We start from the raw sequence: 18,022 nt of genomic DNA on the forward strand, positions 1-18,022 counted from the left end.
ATATATTTTAAACATAAATGTAATTTTTTTGGTCTTCATTGAGATTTCAAGGTGTCTTTCATTTCTGGAATCAAATACATTTCTGAGGTTTTTCAAACTAAATGTGAAAACCACTGATTCTTCACGGCTGGTCTTTTGAAGATGGGTGCAGTCAAATCCTGGACTTCAGTTTTTGGGTGGTTACAGGTGAAGTATCTGACGGAGTTGAAGCTCTACGCCTGAGACTGCAGGATACTTTGGCCACTTGGGGGCAGTATTCGCTTATGGAAAACTCAGCGTGATCTCAGCACTGTATTTCCTTCATATGAATGTAATTATGAAGGGTTCACTTGACACGCATGAAACCAGGAGTGACAACGTGTAAGCATTCAAGTGTCCAGTTGTGATGCATTTCTTCCACTTCTGGGCTTGTAAGTGAAATGTGCACATTTGGAACATAGCTGAGCTGTAACCCAGTGAATTCTCTTGAGAGCAAATAATTCGGCGACTTTGCTTTTTCGTGAGAACATTGACAAAGGGAAAAAACGTGAACCACGGTGGCCTTGCAAGGCTGCTGACTGAAATACACACCAAAATAATCAATGAATGCCAAAGCACACAACGCTGTCCGTCCACTCAGGAGGAACGACTCCATTCCACCAGTGAAACAACCGTGTACATCAATCCATGTTTATTTCAGTTTGCATCAACATATTTTCAGGTTTCTTTTGTCAAGTAGTCTCTATTACACTAGTATAATACCAAGAAGAACAAAAGGTGGTAGAATCCATTGAAATAAGACAAACTTTGCTGCCATCATTGAGAAAACCAGAGAAATGCTTTTTAGGATACAGTGTTCCAGTGATTAGACAGAGCCAGAATAGCAGATAGAGTACCAGCAGTAACAGGTACAACATACACAGAGAAAAATACCCCACAAATGTCTATTTTTGTTGGTTTTGTTTTGTTTTGTTTTGTTTCACGTTTCTCCCAAGATTGAAATGTACATTTAATATATGAAAAAAACAAAAACATACTAACAAAACACCCTGTCAGTGGAAGTCATTTCATTGTTGTTGTTTTTTTCTTTTTTTTAAAGTGAGTTTTCTCTGCCATTGAAAGAACTGCACAGAACACAAACCTCATTCACGGTACAGAGTTTTTTTTATTCACCTTATTGGATGAAATGACATGTAAATCCTAAAATCTTGGTAGTTCACTTTTTGGATTACAGGTGATTTATAGTTTGGTGGAAACAAAGGGGGTCTCTGCAGCCTGACAGGAAGAAGGCAGAAGTGACTGCAAAGAGATTCACACGTTTTGTGTGGGTTTTTTTCAGCTTTGAGTGCCTGTGCATATTTAATATGGGAATAACATCAACACAATCAAGGCACAACGCTTTAATGTGTGTTGATATGTGTGTGTGTGTGTGTGTGTGTGCATGAAGGCCCGATGTGTGAGATACCAATAATCCTCTGTAGTTTTTCAGATCAATTTCAAAGTACAGACAAATACACAAGTACAAAATATCCTCGTCTTAGCCCGTGTGTCGCACTGCAACCCCACTGACACGTACAACACAATCACAATATGATACACGACCATGTATCATGAAACATTTTGTTGTTTTTGAAAACACACAAGAGCCTTCCTGTGGAGGCCGTCACCATCAAATATAGGACTGCGACGACAAGAGGATATCATCAAGAACAATATTGAATGAAAAAAAGGAACATATTTTGCCTTCAAGTTGAGATTGTTCCAAATGTTTTACACATGTACAGAGTTTTGTCACTGACTCACATGACTGAAAGAGTACTGTTTACTTCTGAACCACGCACTGATAAAGACTCACAAGGGAGTTGGGTTACATGGATGTGACGCCAGCTCCTCTCTGCCATCAAACAGACAATCACCAAAAGTGTGAACGGAAGGTTGAGAGTGAAAAATGTTGAAAACACACAAATCACGACTTTGAAGAACTGGAGCGAGATGGGAGGGTGTCATTCATTTTTGATTGCTTTGGCAGAGTGTGTGTGTAGTGTTTCTTTTTTTTTTTTTTTTTTAAATATGTGTGGCACTCTTTCTCACTCTCACACACACACACACACTCACACACACACCCTCATGGCTCACTAGACTATTACGTCCGACAAAGGCAGCTAAAGACCAAAAATGGCGGAAAGGTAGGAACAAAAAACGTTCATGAAATTGCCCTCGCGGAATTTTTTTTTTTTGCTGAAAAGAAAACAGACTTATTTGACTCCTCCTCCATCAACAGGTAACATATGACGACTACCACACATGAGAGCATATTAGAGTTCATTCACCCATTTTCTTGTTTGTTTGTTTTATGGCACGTCAGTCGGATACACCATAACTATAATAACCCACTGTGTCCAGAAGCCTTCGAACACATCTCCAACCCATCGGCTCCCTGAAATCTCCTCCTCATGTCATGTCTTTGTAAGTAGCAGCAGCCAAAAACTGAATCAGAGTGATTGGACTGTGCAGAGTTAAATACGTCTGGTTTGTGTTGGCAATGTGCAGCCCACATGAACTGGTATTAACGTAGTTTTAGTACTGGTTTAGTGTGTGTAGAAGAAAGCTAACCATGTGCATTAATACCGTGTTAAGTCGTATTTGCAGAGGCGCAGAAAGAAAGATGTATGAACAGAAAGAAAGTTGAAAAAGAAAAAAAAGGGAAAGGAACACAAGTTTTGGCTTAATAGCAATGCAGGTATACATTTCCCTTTTTATATATAGTTTTTGTCAATATTTCAAAAAATATAAAGTTTTTCTTAGTTTCTGTTGTTGGCTTATATTATTATGAAATAAAAATTAGTATATTTGTATCTCATGTTAAAGTAGCATGCTGCTTCCTATTAATATGGCAGTTGGATATTTGTAGTAGTCATCCAGTTTTGTTTCATGCAATTCTTGTTGGTTTTGTAACTTTTGAGTATCTATACAGTGAGGTCCTGAAAACCCAACAGACAGACACACACACACACACACACACACACACACACACACACACACACACACACACACACACACACAAACAGGTTATCTTCTGTCCTCTCACCGCATTTGAAGACGAGGACATCTCTGGTCCTCATCCTCCAGCTGTGTGACACTACAGCACATATAGTCAGTTCAGTTCAGCCGTGAAGACAGTCTCTCTCTCTCTCTCTCTCTCTCTCTCTTTATCTCTCTCTCTCTCTCATCTGTAGAGTGAAGGTTCTTGCTCTGGCATAATGCTCTCAGCGATCCGAAGGGCGGCCGGCCTCAACTGTCTCTCCTGCCATTAGAACTGGTACCACTTCTTGTCCTTGCACTTCAACATCAGCTGGAAACACAAAGTCACAGTCACCACAGCGTTCCTCGATGGAGTGTGTATCTGTGAATGTTTCTTCAGAAACGTCAGTGAATCCGTGAGGCCTCCATTAAATGTCAGGTTCAATTTATGGTGATAATTTTAATGTACATCATCACTACTTCTTCCAAGGAGGTCATGTGATCAGCTGTGTGTTTGTTTGTGCGGGGACAGCCTTCCATGCAGAGGAGAATATCAGAGACTATCCTGCATTTCGTTCTTGAGCAGTGATTTATAGTCAGCGTGAAAGTTGAGTTTTTACCTCGTGAGCATGTTTGGAAAAGGACTCGGCGCTGGTCATCATGAGGGCGGTTCTCTCCTCCAGCTCGCCGAGTCTCTGGCCCCTCTCATCCAGAGCGATGCGAGCCCGGGCCAGCTCACCCACCACTCCGCTGGCTGCCACCTTCATGCCCTCCACCCCCGCCTGGCCTGGGATGTGCTGAGCCAAACTCCGGGACGCCTTGCCAGCTGCTGCCTCACCGACTGTGGACAACATCAGATACAATTTATCAAGCTGGATCAAACCCAGTAGAGTGAGAGATTTTCAATGAGGAAGAGGAGAGAAAAGAGCAGGAATCTTTACAGAGCTCCTCTCTGTCGAACGTATGAGCATTTCCTCCAAAGAAGCCCTTCAGGAAGCCTCTATTCTGGGCCTCTGGTGTTTCGATGGGGGTGAACAGCTCTCCCAGCATTTCCTACAATGAAAGACCAATGGAAAGGTGAATGCGTCCTCAGAAGGTTGCTCATCTTGTTACCACAAACTGTTTCTGGATTAGTTCATTTTATCTCAATCTTCCAAAGAGTAACAAAGTTTATTACAACCCTCCATGACGTTTTAGACCCCCAGAAACATTTTGTCATGGTTGTGATGGAGCAGAGAAACATCTCATCTGCTCCTCTCTTCAATGAACTTCAGACTCTTTCTCTTGTGGGAGTTATTCTTGACTAATTTAACCTGATCAGAATGATCAACGAGGTGCTCAGCTTTCAACAACAGTTTTCATCACCTTTGTGAAAACTGTTAATTGAGACACAAAACCATACAAACACGTGTCCTAAATTCACCTCACACAGGTATTTCCTGGACAGAATCTAGTCTGAGGGGTGACCAGTAGGTGGCAGTATGGCAGCATCCTGCTAGAAGCTCCACAGCTTTCTGTTCTCATTAGCAAGAGTGCAGTGATGACTCTCAGAAGGAATAAACACATCTATGAATATAAATTTACTCATGTGTATACACTCACACTCACACACACACACACTTGTTCTAAAATCACATCCATACAATCAATCTAGAGGAGTTGAAACCACATGAGATGTTTCCCTTCGGTGGCAGCACAGCGCTGCACCAGGATTGTGGCTCCTGCTGCTTCTACACTGCACCAGTGAGCTTCAAAACCCACAAAACCAAAATGCTAATAAGATCCGTCTTCATATGACCATGAATACATGCTTGGATGCCTTTTATAGAACCAAAGAGCAAAACTGGAAGAGGTATGATGGCAGGTCTCGGTAGATAAATAGTGGCACGCGCGCACACACACACACGCACACGCACACGCACACACACACACACACACACACACACACACACACACACACACACACACACACAGCTGACCTGCAGGTTGTCATACATCTCCTGGCTGTATGTAATTCTCTGGATCTCTGTCGGGGAGCTGAGATATAGGGCCTGACCCCCGTTGGTGAAGCAAAAGGTTCTAGCAATGCGCATGTCTGTCAGAGGCAGGTAATTGACATCCATCAACGGTCTGAGACTGGGCAAACTGTGGGCAGAGGGAGAACAATAACACACCACACATCAGTGTTAGTGCTGGGCTGCATGAGTAAGACAGATGAACCTGGGAATCTGGGCACTATTTATCACATCGACTTCCGTCAATCTAAATGAACTGAAGTTAGAAATGAACAAACGGCAACAAAAATATTCCAAACACTGTAATGTTTGTGCAGATAAAGATGGAATTTTGTTGGTCAAATTATAACGAACAATAAGAATAAAACAAAGAGCATCGCATAAGTGAAAAATTGAAATTAAAACTATACATGTTATGTTGTACCAGATAATGAATGCTCATATGATGGATGATGTTAAGCACAATTGTATGTGAACATGTGGAGGAGTTGGAGGCACCTTTTTAGAATAAAACTTCTTTCTGTGGTGCTAAACCCCCAAATAGACCTCAGAAAACCACATCTGAGGATGTTTAGGTTCGGAGTCGCCGACATTTAAAGGACAGGTCCATCTTCATTTCGGTTATTTATCATTATATCATTAAACATGCAAATATTGTACCTTATGATGAGCCTTATACAGACCATGATGATGCAAATATATGAAAACAGTAACAGCTACCATGTTGAAATCATCAAAACACTACCAGCTCTTCTCCTTCCCTTCCAGATTACACAAATAACCTTTGGGACTGCTGAGCGTTGGAGTTCATACCTGAGCGTCATGACGTGTCCGTTAGCGCAGAAACAAGCCAGGCACACACTGTTACACACCGAGACCACGTCGGCTCGAAGTACGAAGGACGACTCTGTGATGTTGTGGACAAAAAGACAAGACTGCGAGGGCATCAAGAATACTTTGGCCTGCCTCTCAGAGCACACCAACGCCAGATGTCCCTCTCCGCAGGCGTCCTGGGAGGATGAGGGTGAAAAGTGAACCAGCTTGCGCCTCCGTGGTCGGTCAGGGTCCTCCGGGGCGTTGAGGTCTCGCCAAACCTCGTAGGGGCTTTGAATGTGTGCCCCCATGCAGTCCAAGAAGCCAAAGCGCAACACAGACCCCTTCAGCATCAGGACCGTGCCTGGGAGTGTTTGGAGGAGTCAACAGAGGGAAGAAGGAACGCATGAAAATGAAAAATAACATTTGGACATTTGCAGAACATAATCATGTGTCCAGAAGGTGCTTGAAGCAAACACTCGTGCAAATCCTCAAAACATCTGCATGCAGATCTTATGTAAGCACCCTGTTTGTTTGCCAGGCTGAGAGCGTCATGACAGCTCAGCAGCACCCCGTAATCACTGAAGTTCACGTGTCAAATTGAGAGGTTTCAGGTTTGGTCTATCAATGTACGGAAACAACCTTTACATATTCTCTTGTATGAGCTGTTATCTACGGCTGTCTAAGAAATACATTGGCAAAGACTAAGAATCTCTCTTTTTCAAGGCCGACCTGGCCAGACAGTCTGAAGCAAAAACACAAAGTTGCAAAAGAGAGACAGACAGAGACAAAATATAGACAAAAAATACAGACAAAATACAACTTGCAACCACTGAAATTAACAATACAAGAGAACTTCCTACAACCAGGCACGCAGAAAACATCCTACGGGATCTACTTGGAAGTTTTATTATTTCGAAGCAGTAAATGAGTTCCTTGAGTTTGGAGTCACTCTGCAGAAAATTCCACACTGAAAGTGCAAAATACCCAAAAGCCCTTTTCTCAGTTTCTGTCCGGGAGTTTGGGACAGAGAGCATAAACAATCCCTGACAGCACAATGAATGCTGTCCAACACTTTTCAGTGTGAGTAAAACATACAGGTAGCGTGGGAGCAGACCAAGCATTACCTTATAAATTAAGGTTTGACCACGTATGAGCAGACCAGGCCGGCATTCCCGAGGGTATAACTCACGATGAATCACAGGTTTACGATTATGGACCTCCAGTAAATATATTTTAGCTGACATTTTTGTCCAAGACTATGTGAGAAATCATCCCCTAACCACAGGTAACTGACTTTGAAGACTCACACTTGCTGTATGTTTGCAGGTTTTTCCCTGCCACCAAACCTGTGACCTTTCAGCGATAAGCTCGCTTCTTCTGCGTTTAGCCTCAAAAGAAAAACGGAGGCTTCAAAGAGCTGGGCGTTAGAATCTGCACTTGTTTTTACTCAGAGGAGGAGACCTTTTCCCTCACACAGCAGGGCCTCTCAACTGTTAATGCATGTTTGAATGGCTCAGCTTTCTTTGGCTAACACAACGTGGCAGCAAAATCTATGCTTGGGAGTAGAGAAGGAAGCCAAAAAATAAAAGTCTTCCATGACAATGATTTTCTGTGTGGTGGGAAATCGCCAAGGAGAGCCACAGGAGACTCTAGATTTCTTTAACTTTGTTTCAAATGAGTGTTCTAGCATCTTTGGGCAATGTTACTGTTTCGCTTTAATCTCATTGCTCTCAAGACAACACTTCCAGATTCTTCAAATGACAGATGTGGGAAGCTCAGGAGGCAGATGTTCTCCTCAGGAACTAGCCTTAGAGTGACTACTGGACCCACTTGGACTTCAAATAAATGATAATGTACCTGTGGGTGTATATGGAAGCAAGTGTTCTCTGAAGCATGCATCATTTCATATTTATAAGATGATGAAATATGAATATTGTGCTCACAGCTTCTAGTGCCGTCTTACAGTGGAGGATTAAGAGACACAATGACTCGGTCTCTCGTGACAGCTTCTTGCCTTTTGTCTCAAACGTGTTCCACAATTTGTGTTTTGACAGGTTTGCTTGTGTGTATGGAAACATATGACATTTCCAATCCAATACAACGCTGATAAAAGCTTTAACCTATATAGTCTGGATATTTTAAGCAAGCAATACAAGGAGAAAAAGCGTTAAGCTTTTTGTTTGTCACGTGGAACATCAAACATAGCTGTGGCTTCAAAGCCACAGGTGAGCAGAACTTCCTCAACTAAACAGTTTCACTCTAAACAGAGTGATATTAATTTGAAAAGGTCTTGGCTCGCTTGTATAGTTTCAAAATTGGGGTGAAAATTATCTTCATTATCCTTTGTTACATCTGCCATGGAGGTAATAATGGAGCTCTTTGTCAGCAGGATATCTCAAAAATTAATGGACCCATTTTTGATTGAATAGTCTGAAAAGATTGAGTATGTTTTTATGACATTAGTGGAGGTGATGTATTTCAAAGAAACACAGCAACTTTTTGGGAAATCAAGAAGACAACAAGAAGATGGATACAGTTCTCTCCTCTGTATGAGCTTTATAATGAGCTGAGGCCTGTAGGTGACCGCTAGTTAGCTTAGCACAATGTTTGATAGTGGATGGGAAGGTAAGCATACCTTTGTCTTGCCTGCTCAGTTTACAAAAAGCTGGTACTATGGTTCGAGTAACTAATTTCGTCCGGCAGTAATCCTCCTTATCCTCTCTACCAAAGTCAGCCACGATGAGCAACAGCAGTCTGAGGGTTTAGGTGTTGCCTCAAATCACTGTGTCCAGTCAGGACAGCAGCAATATCTCACAATTTAATTAACAAAGTAAGAGAGTACATTTTATGAGCTTTGATGCAGCTATGCTACACAGCCCTTTCACTATTATTCACTGCGCTAAGCTAACTAGCAGTCAGCTGGTCTCAGCTACCTAAGGCAGCACTGAGGAGAGAATGTTGTCTTTCGTCTTCTCTGGCTCTTTGGAGGATGACAAGTATGCATGTATTCAAAGAAGTTGGTGTGTTCCTTTAATTGGCAAATATACTGGACCGGTGACCGGGAAGAAAATGTATGACCTGACCGGGATTAAACTGTTCATATTCTGTGTATGTGCAGCCTTCTTGGTGGAGTATTTCCTAGTTTGTCTGTTATTCATCCAGTACTTTTGGTCATTTGTGGTAATGTTGGACTCATAAATCACTGAGAACTGGGAGGATCACAAAATCTACTTCTTGTCATGAAATCTGAGCACAATTATGGGCAAGGTGACTGAGAACCTCTAAAGTTCGTGACCTTTGTGAACTTACCGCAGGGGCCGATGGTGACGGGCTCCTCCATCCTGTCCTCTTGGTCGGTGGGAATGGACATCGGGATGATTAAGATCAAACCTAAGCTGGTGCCTACCCACAGACACGGGGTGGGCAGGGCGTCGGTCTTTCGCCCATAGGACTCTCCAAACTGCAGTGTGGTGATTGCCTCTTTTGTGTCCCGGTCGATGCTGGACACACTGGAACTGCGTGAGCGGCTGAAGGAGTTTTCACGACTCTCTGTGGCGGCAGCCGTCGAGAACAAAAGAATGACACACACAGAAACAATGCAAGAGGAGAGAGATGTGAAGCGATTGACGAAGGAGGGTGAGAAAATAGTAGAAAAAGTGAAGCAGAGTGGGAGGGAAGAAATTTATGGCAACAATAAAAGAGTGGTGGAAGTGAGCATCAACATGGTGGGCAATGAAGACAGAATAGAGGTATGACGACAATAAATTCAAACAAAACAGTAAAGAGAGAGTGAATGGCGGGGAGCGGAAGACAAACTCTAAAAGTCAAACAGGGTTCATCAGCAGGTCGTGTGTGATATAAAACACTGGTTACCACTGAAGAGAGGCCAGACACCGAGAGGCAAAGTCATTACAAACATATTTCAACACCAAAGCTTGTACGTAAACACACTCTCCTCAGTCTTTTTTTTAAATTTTTTTATTTTTTACAGGGAACACACTGATTTTCACTCACTTCTGAGTGCAACCTGGTGACACCGTGAGATATGGCATACTGTGACACACACACACACGCCAAGTCGATACACACAGACACACACACACCAAGCCAAGTCGATACACACACACACACACACACACACACACACACACACACACACACGCTCACAGGCTTTAACTCTCTTTTGAGTGCTACCCATTTAGGCCCTCCTTTGTGTACTTAAAGCGTCCATCATGGAAGTATTTCTGTATTGCAGCATTTCTGAATTATTCAGAGCTCGGCAGTGTGCGGTACTGCATTCACAGCCTATGGAGTGCAGACTTTATGTAACAACAAGTACAGATGGGTGCACAACCTGGTGGACACGTAACAGGCTAAAATGAGCTGGATTTTGACAGATGTGCCATTCCCAGGAACATTTCTGGGTGAAAATCCACACAAGCAAACAAACAAACAAAAAAACTCCTACATCTGCTGCTGCTGATGGGGGCTGTTTGGAGGCTCTGGTATGTCAAAATGCCTGAAAAACACTGAGAGAACGACCCTGCATCATCCTAATCCGCAGGACAAGCACGTCTAGGCATGTTGATGAAACAGGGCCACATGACGGACTGACAAACTGACGTACGCACGTTGACTCATCAGCAGGACAGTAGGTGAAGGATATGTGGCCGAAGCCCCCTTACCTCTGTCGCTCCAGCAGTAGGGGGCGGTGGTGAGGTGCTCGTCGTGAGAGTACATAGTGACTCCGTGTAACTGCTGAAGCATTGCCCTCCTGGATGCATAACCTAACCATTCCCCACAACATGAATCCCAGAGGACAAATTACCCCCACAACCCCCACCCCAAATGCCCCCAACAACCCACACACGCACAAACATAAACAAACAAGTGCAGCCATCCAGCAAAGAAACATTAAAGACGGACAGATGAACAGCAGTACCAGAGAATGAGAGAAAGGGAAAAAAAAGAAAGTTGGAACTGAGTGTGGTGAGATCACTTCAAATATATACAGAGTCAGATATGGAGAGTGAAACTGGCGGCTGGTGGTCTCTATATCAGGTGAACACACAACCTTGATGCTTCTTTCAAACCCATTTTGGCATCATCTGCTTAGATAAACTCAGTTGGCAAGATACACTGACTCTGTTGTCCCTTTCCCACCGACCAGACACCTGCTAACATCTGGCTTCTGTTTTGTTATGGGAACAGGTTTGATCAGTAGTCACTCCCAGGTCAAACGGCCCCGCAGTAGACACAGGTGTTTATTGGCTCAGGCTACAATTGGCACTGATACGAGCACAAAACGTGGGTGAACGTGGAAATTTGTGTCTGCCTGTAAATTTTGCATATCTCCTTCAACACGTGTGCATTCAAGCAGCGCTATGACATCAGTATCAAAACAACAGACTGGAGCAGGACAGTTCCTGGGGTTGGAAGAGTAACCACAGAAACACTGTCACTGTCCTCCATGCTCCTTTCTACTGCATCAAAGAAGTCCAAGGGATGAAAATCTGATCCTACTTTGACAACACCTTTCTTTCCCTGTTACATTGGTATGTTAATCATGTGATGCACCAGGAAAAATAAAAAATGGCTACTCCCTGTCTTCTAGCAATAAGAAACCCATTTAGACATATTTTAAGAAACCCAAGCATACTTGCATATGTGCTCAAAGTGGAAAGGGTAGAACTGTGCCTTCCTAAGTGCAGCTAAGTGTGGCCGATTCTGACCCACGTAAAAGACTGAACTAAAATTTAAACACAGAGCTGATTCAGAATAGAAATGACAGAAATTCCTGAATAAAAATGTTGAGCAAGAACAGCAATCCTGGTGTACCAAACTACTGAGGCACTATCAGTGAATTTAGAGCCCAAATGCATGGCAACACAGCAGTGATGCTGCTGGCAGCCAGAAAGACAAGATAGCCTTTCCCCCCTGTGAGTCTTGCTAGCAGCAGCTCTGCTTTGCCATGTGTCACTGGGGTGTGTTTACGCTGTGTGACAGAGCCGGTGGGGTGCTGGCTAATGAAAGTCAGGCACAGTGGTACCCTGACAGGACACAAGGACCCTTGGGGCCCATACAGTGAGCTGGAGACAGGTGAGGCAGTGTCAGGGAGGTGATAAGGGACTGTGAAGTGGTGCAATAGACCGACACGCACCCTCTCTCACTCTCTCTCTCACAGGGAGACGAAGACATACACCCACACACTCTTCACCTTCACTTCTATAAACCAGTTTTGATGTAAAACCTATACGTGTATGATTGATTTTCATGAATCTAAATGAATGCTTTTAATTTGGAACCACTGACCTCAAAATAGAACAAAATGAGAGATCCAACAGGAACATCTCACCTAAGATCTCGCTCACTTTCATGGTGCAGTCAGGCGTGGATGGAGGTACGCAGGTGTGTGGGTGCTCACCGTCTTTTGAAGGCCTCTTCTGCATCTGGGCAGGTAGGCACTGAGTCACCTCGACTCGCTGCTATTATACTACTTTATATTTTAGTACTGCATGTTTTATTTTTGACCACTATATATCGTGCGATTTATCCTTAATACTTTTAAAGTGATACTTCACCTAAAAATTGTATTTCGCCTTACAAGTATTCTGAAATAAGAAACTTGCGCTAACAAAGACAATTTTTTTCCCCCTCCTCTTCTTTGACTCCAGATTGTAGAAGGAGCCAGTAACGTATATTTTACTTGAAGCTACTGGCAATTGACAGGTAACAGCAGGTACAGCAACAAAACAACAGCAAAACTGTCCGCAAGTGTCATTTACAACCTCTTATGTGCAACATCTGGTATAATCCACATCTGCATTCACCAGCCGTATACTCAGTAATCCAGAAATACTTTGATTCGAGCAACAAACAAGCTTCGGTTCAGAAATCAAGGTGTTTGTGTCATACTCAGTTTAAACAGCTGGATACAGAATGCTTGACTATATCATTGACGTGCTTGAGGGTTAGTGAACGGATGTTTTTGAGCGGCTTTGTTTTTAAAACTGTCACGTTAGTCATCATTAGCTTCAGGCTAAATATACAGGAACGTGGCTGGCTCTTTCTGCAAAGAAGTGATACAGCAGAGAAAAAAAAAAGTTTGTGATCTCAAGAGACTTCCTTGTGAGTACTTGAATTAAAAAAAAAACAAAAAAACAACCCTTTTAGGGTCAAGTATTGTTTTTGAGTTTACACCGAGGGGAAGCCAACATCAGTCCCTCCCCCTGTGATTACCACGCACATCTCTCCCTAACAGCTTTGTGGCCGCTTCCACTCTATCTTACAATTATGTCTTCAATATTTGATAGTTGCGCTGTGGAACTGAGATGGGAGGTATGGCGATGTACACTGTACAGTGAGCCTGGCTTCCCCTGCTATTTCCCTCCTCTGTCTTCTCGGCTGGCAGGCAGACCTCATTAACATCAGCCTCCTCTCCAGCACCGCTTGTTGACCTTCAATTATTCCAGTGATCCTGCTGGCTCTTCACTGTGGTAAAGCAGTGCAACTCATAAACAACAGTGCTAAAGGCAGGCAATAGATAGAGAATATGTAATAGTCTGTTCGCTCATCATAAACACTCATAAAAGCAATGGCAGACTCTGCCTGTCCTTAATTTTTCACCCTATACACTGTTTATTTCCGTCTCTTCGTGAAATTAGTCGGCAGGGCCGCGCTGTGTAAAAAAAACACACGGTTGTGCAAAAATATGTAAGAGCAACAGAATAACTGTAACTGAAAAACGCAAAATACAAATACAGCAAGTAAATGAAATCCACTAGTGACACTGGAAGAGTTAATATCAGTATGACTGGAGCCAGTTACATCTACATCACTTAGCGAATCACTCAGGTTATTTTTTGCAGTCATGTTAAAATGAAGTCCCGACTCCTCACAATGATGCAGCTACGTGTATTTTTTTGAAGGGGGTGGAGTCGTTGTAATTGTACAGGTCTCTTTGCAAGTCGGTAACTGTACTCCTACTCAACATATTCATTCGATGATGTAGTTTGTTCAATTGAAGATTGTAATTTGCTACACAGAACTCCTACAGTTTAGCCTGACAATTGCAATGACATTTGTCCGGTTCCCAGAAAAACAAAACAAACAAACAAACATTAAATATGGTCAAAATGATACCCTCAAACGTACCCTCCAACATTAGGATAATCTGCTATAATACTTTAGCAAAAAATGCACAGGAAATTGTGTTGAGTGGGTTTAACACTTGGCCAGACCAGAACCGAGACCGTTCAGAAACTGAAGAAGATCTAGACTACATCAGTTCCACACTGACTCAGGAACATTTCTAGCATCTCTTTTAACAGAGAAAATTCCTGCTTCATTTCAATATTTGTTAGGAAAACACATGTTTTTCAGAATCACATTCTGTTTTGAAATATTCTCGTATGAAACTCCCTCTCAGTTTAATGCTGATTTGATGAATACTGAAAGTTAAAAATGCCCCAAAAGGATACTTTGAACTTTTACTCTGACATTTTCAGCACCAGCAAATTTGCTTATAGAATAGTAATATTTTAGAAATGTACAGGTTCTTCCAGTGAATACACACTTTCAGGACTCATTTTTCCCCTGAAGAGAAATTCACATTGTGGCAGTTTATATAACATAACTTTAAACCAGCTAAGAAAATAACCACAGTCGATAGTTTTATTTCAAAAGCCCTGCGCCCTTTTCCCACTCAGAGGTGGGGTCATAATCCCTCTGATCCATGATGACATTGTGGTTCTTTAATGTCAGACGGGAATTTTCGGGACTCTGCTTGAATTTCTGAAAATAACTTCTTCTTCTTCTTTTTTTTTAAACTTTGCCTTTAAAGTCAGGTTCACACCAAAGATTCATGACCAGACAAAACAGTTGCAGGAGAAGTTGCAGCAGTTTAACTGGCCCGTCTCAGCTCCACTCAAGCTGATGGCAACTCCTCTCATCACGTTGCCAGCAATCAGGAATATCACTGTCAAGAGCAGCATGGCCATAATGATGCAAAATAGCACTAAACTATAGGGTGATATAATGTTTATGATCCACAGTTACAGACTCATTTCCTGCAGCCTATTTAAGGTTCTTCCCTACAGGTGGACATGTTGCCATGTTGCAACTTGAGGAACACCAGTGAAATTCATGTTTTCTCTGGGCTTCGTTTGAGGTCTTGCAGTCTGAGGATTTCCTGTCTCTTAGTTTTAACGTCAAGCTGCTACCTTCTGATCCAGGCTTTTATGTTAAATGACTCAATAAGACTGTCTCTTATGGCTATTTTCAGAGGTTACTGATGTATTAAATCAACTGTGGAAAAGAGTGACTGCGTTTGTATGAGTTTGGTTGGAGATGCAACTGTAGCCGCGATGGTGGCTTTCATAAAACATTCAGCTTATGCTAATAAAACTGCCTCCCTCTCTGCTCCAGCTTACTGTATAATGAAGTCACTGAAGATGGCAGCCTGAATCTAATTGTAGAATTTATGTGGAGAGGTCAATTGTAACTCAGTGAAAGGTACCTAAATATTTTGGATTATTTGATATTTTTGCACTGCAGAACAGAATAAAATGTGTTCTTGCTCTTAAAAAAAAAACCTCCAACACGGGGTTCAAATGTATTCTTGCTTTTGATGCGAAAAGAACATGATTGCTCTTTCGTCTGTCAACATTTCAAAACCTCGCATTACTTTTTGTCACATGTACTTCCAGGAGGGTGGCTTACTGTGACATTTCAGAAACTGTGAGATTTGACCCTCCTCTGGAGGGATTAGCCTCTCATGACCTGACCGAGACATTCTGTTGATCTGACAGAGGCCAGACTAGAAAGCACATACAGTCCAGAGCATGATTGAGTGGCATGCAGCCAAAGCTTTACTGATACGTCTAAAGAGTTTAAAGATGCATCGGCACAATGTGGGAGCAACACAGCGTTAGAGATGCTATCAGTTTCAAGTTGGAAAGATTATGTTTTAGATATCTATCTATATCATCGTGTGATGGCCCGGTGTTATGCGATGAGTAAACTTCCCCAAAGCCTTCGCAGATACCCAAGCGAGAACAAACAGGCAGATTTTGCATTTACGGTGCGGAAGTCTTCTGATTTACCAATTATATTGAGCAGGCTTTAACCACGTAAAGGTACACAAAGCATAAACAGAAATGAAACGTATCGGCTGAAATGAATATTGCAACCCATCGACATTTTCCAAACCAAAATTTAGAGTTTTAGCTGATAACTGGATGGCAAACAGAAAAGTAATTTTCACGGACTTCACGAGACACTAGAGAATTTGCTGTTCCATCCCCCTCCTCAGAGAAGATCACCAACCACTGCACTGCAGAGACTGAAAGTGCCCCACCATAATACCATGATATTTAGCAGTGCCTTTTGTCACCTAAAGAGATTATCTAGCTGAGAGCGCAGAGAGGAGAATTAAAAACATGACAAGAGAATGTGAAGACTCTTGTTAAGATGAAAGCGAGAGGATTTTGTTTATTCCGAATGAATGGATGCTTTGCTGTTGCTCCTGAGAGTCTTGACTGGTGTCAGCAGACTGAGAGCAACTTAGACTGTAATTAAATGTTCATGTAGAATTTAGGCCAATGCTCCATGCAATTTCTCAGCTCAGTGTGTGTAAATCACATGGTTTCGGGTTTTCGCCGAGTTCACACATGATAGCATGTTGTTTTGTCACTGTTCAAGGGAACAGTGGTAAAATAAAGCAAGCAACAAGCTGAAAACATGAGCGACTGCTGCTTTAACATAACACTGAAATGCACTGCTGAGACTCGACACACAGACATCCATTTATCCATCCGCAAACACACATGAACATTCTATTCCCACACATACACACCGGATGCAGGTCAGAGTAAGGCTATCAATAAAAGGCGTTAAATTAGAGAAAAACAAATCTTCATTAATGAGATGAGATGTCAAAATGCCAGAGTGTAAACTGAGCACAACCTGCAGTCCACTAAATAATAAAAGACCAGCCAAACGTGTGCGTGTTGAGGTCACTGTGCGACTGCGTGAGGAAAAACAAAAGTGTTTCTATGTTTATATGAAATAAACCATGTACAGATTGTTGGTGTTCTTCCCCAACATGTAAGAAATAATGGTGTACGTCTCTAAATGAATCCTTGAGGTATTAAAAAGTATCACACATTGGGGAGATGATCATTTTTAAGTTGATAATACTTTCCATAATCATTAAAAAAATGGAACATGTCCCTTGGATTGCAGTTGTCTGAAGGTGTTGTGGTGAAACTTACATTCAGATCCCCTCTGGTGACTCTCTCTCACACACACACACACACACACACACACACACACACACACACACACACAAGGTGAGGATTTACTAAATCATTTGAACACGATACTACAGTATATCATGAGGATCAATATCTTATAAAAATGAATTAATAATTGGTGAAACAAGGTCATTATAATGTGTGGCCACAAATGTATGGGAAGTGAACTTATGTGCCATAAATACCTGCTCTCATGAATTATAGATCTTCAGTTCATTGTGGGCAAACAACCAAATGTGCCAGCTATTAGTCATCATCAGCGTCATCACACTCCCTCTCTTTAATGCCACACCATTCGGGCTGTAATCATCCAAAGAAATTCTTGGTCGACTGAAAATTTCGACTAAAATTCGAATAATTTTATATCTGAAAACTCTACTGTGTCAACTGTCAGCACAAAACCTGTTGAGGAATATTTAGACAATTGTTTTTGTCACGTCATCATAATTGACCGACGCTATCATTTGTCCTGCGCACAGAGCGAGACTGAACAGAGGAGCTCAGCATCGCAGCTGAGACACAAACAGACTTTTAAATTAAAACTTTACTCTTAAACACAAAAGGCCAGTCCACGGTAAGAATTTTTACAATTACAACAAAACAATTATTAGACTAAAACATTGAAATATCAATGTTATATTACATATGATATATGTGATAATATATATTATATATTATATATGATATGTTCATACACTCAAAACTGACGGGGCAACCTAAGGTGGACACGTTAGCTCACCGTTTCTAGGTGATACGCCGTCGTGTTTGTGGTGGAGCTGTGACATGAAAACTGTTGTTTGCAAACTTTGCATTCGACTTTTTCCCATTATCTATTTTCATGAAATGCTGCCACGCTGCACATGTCTTTGACATGGT

At 42.1% G+C, this 18,022-nt stretch overlaps 1 protein-coding gene across 3 annotated transcripts in view; it reads right to left on the minus strand.

Annotated features, from left to right (window-relative positions):
* Positions 1-375: 375 nt before the first annotated feature.
* The window catches only part of stxbp5l (syntaxin binding protein 5L), a 140,847-nt gene continuing 123,200 nt past the window's right edge, over positions 376-18,022 (minus strand). For all 3 annotated transcript variants that reach the window (XM_086219784.1, XM_086219783.1, XM_086219785.1), the window contains 7 exons: positions 10,517-10,618; positions 9,141-9,380; positions 5,829-6,192; positions 4,980-5,145; positions 3,942-4,053; positions 3,621-3,841; positions 376-3,331 (listed from right to left, as the gene is read on the minus strand). In XM_086219784.1, coding sequence (XP_086075910.1) covers positions 3,290-3,331; positions 3,621-3,841; positions 3,942-4,053; positions 4,980-5,145; positions 5,829-6,192; positions 9,141-9,380; positions 10,517-10,618 — 1,247 coding nt within the window. In that variant the 3' untranslated portion in view covers positions 376-3,289. The remainder of the gene's footprint in view (positions 3,332-3,620; positions 3,842-3,941; positions 4,054-4,979; positions 5,146-5,828; positions 6,193-9,140; positions 9,381-10,516; positions 10,619-18,022) is intronic.

Source organism: Aulostomus chinensis, chromosome 12, assembly GCF_037954235.1.
Source record: "Aulostomus chinensis isolate RoL2024-O1b breed Wild chromosome 12, RoL_Achi_v1.0, whole genome shotgun sequence".
NCBI lineage: Eukaryota > Metazoa > Chordata > Actinopteri > Syngnathiformes > Aulostomidae > Aulostomus > Aulostomus chinensis.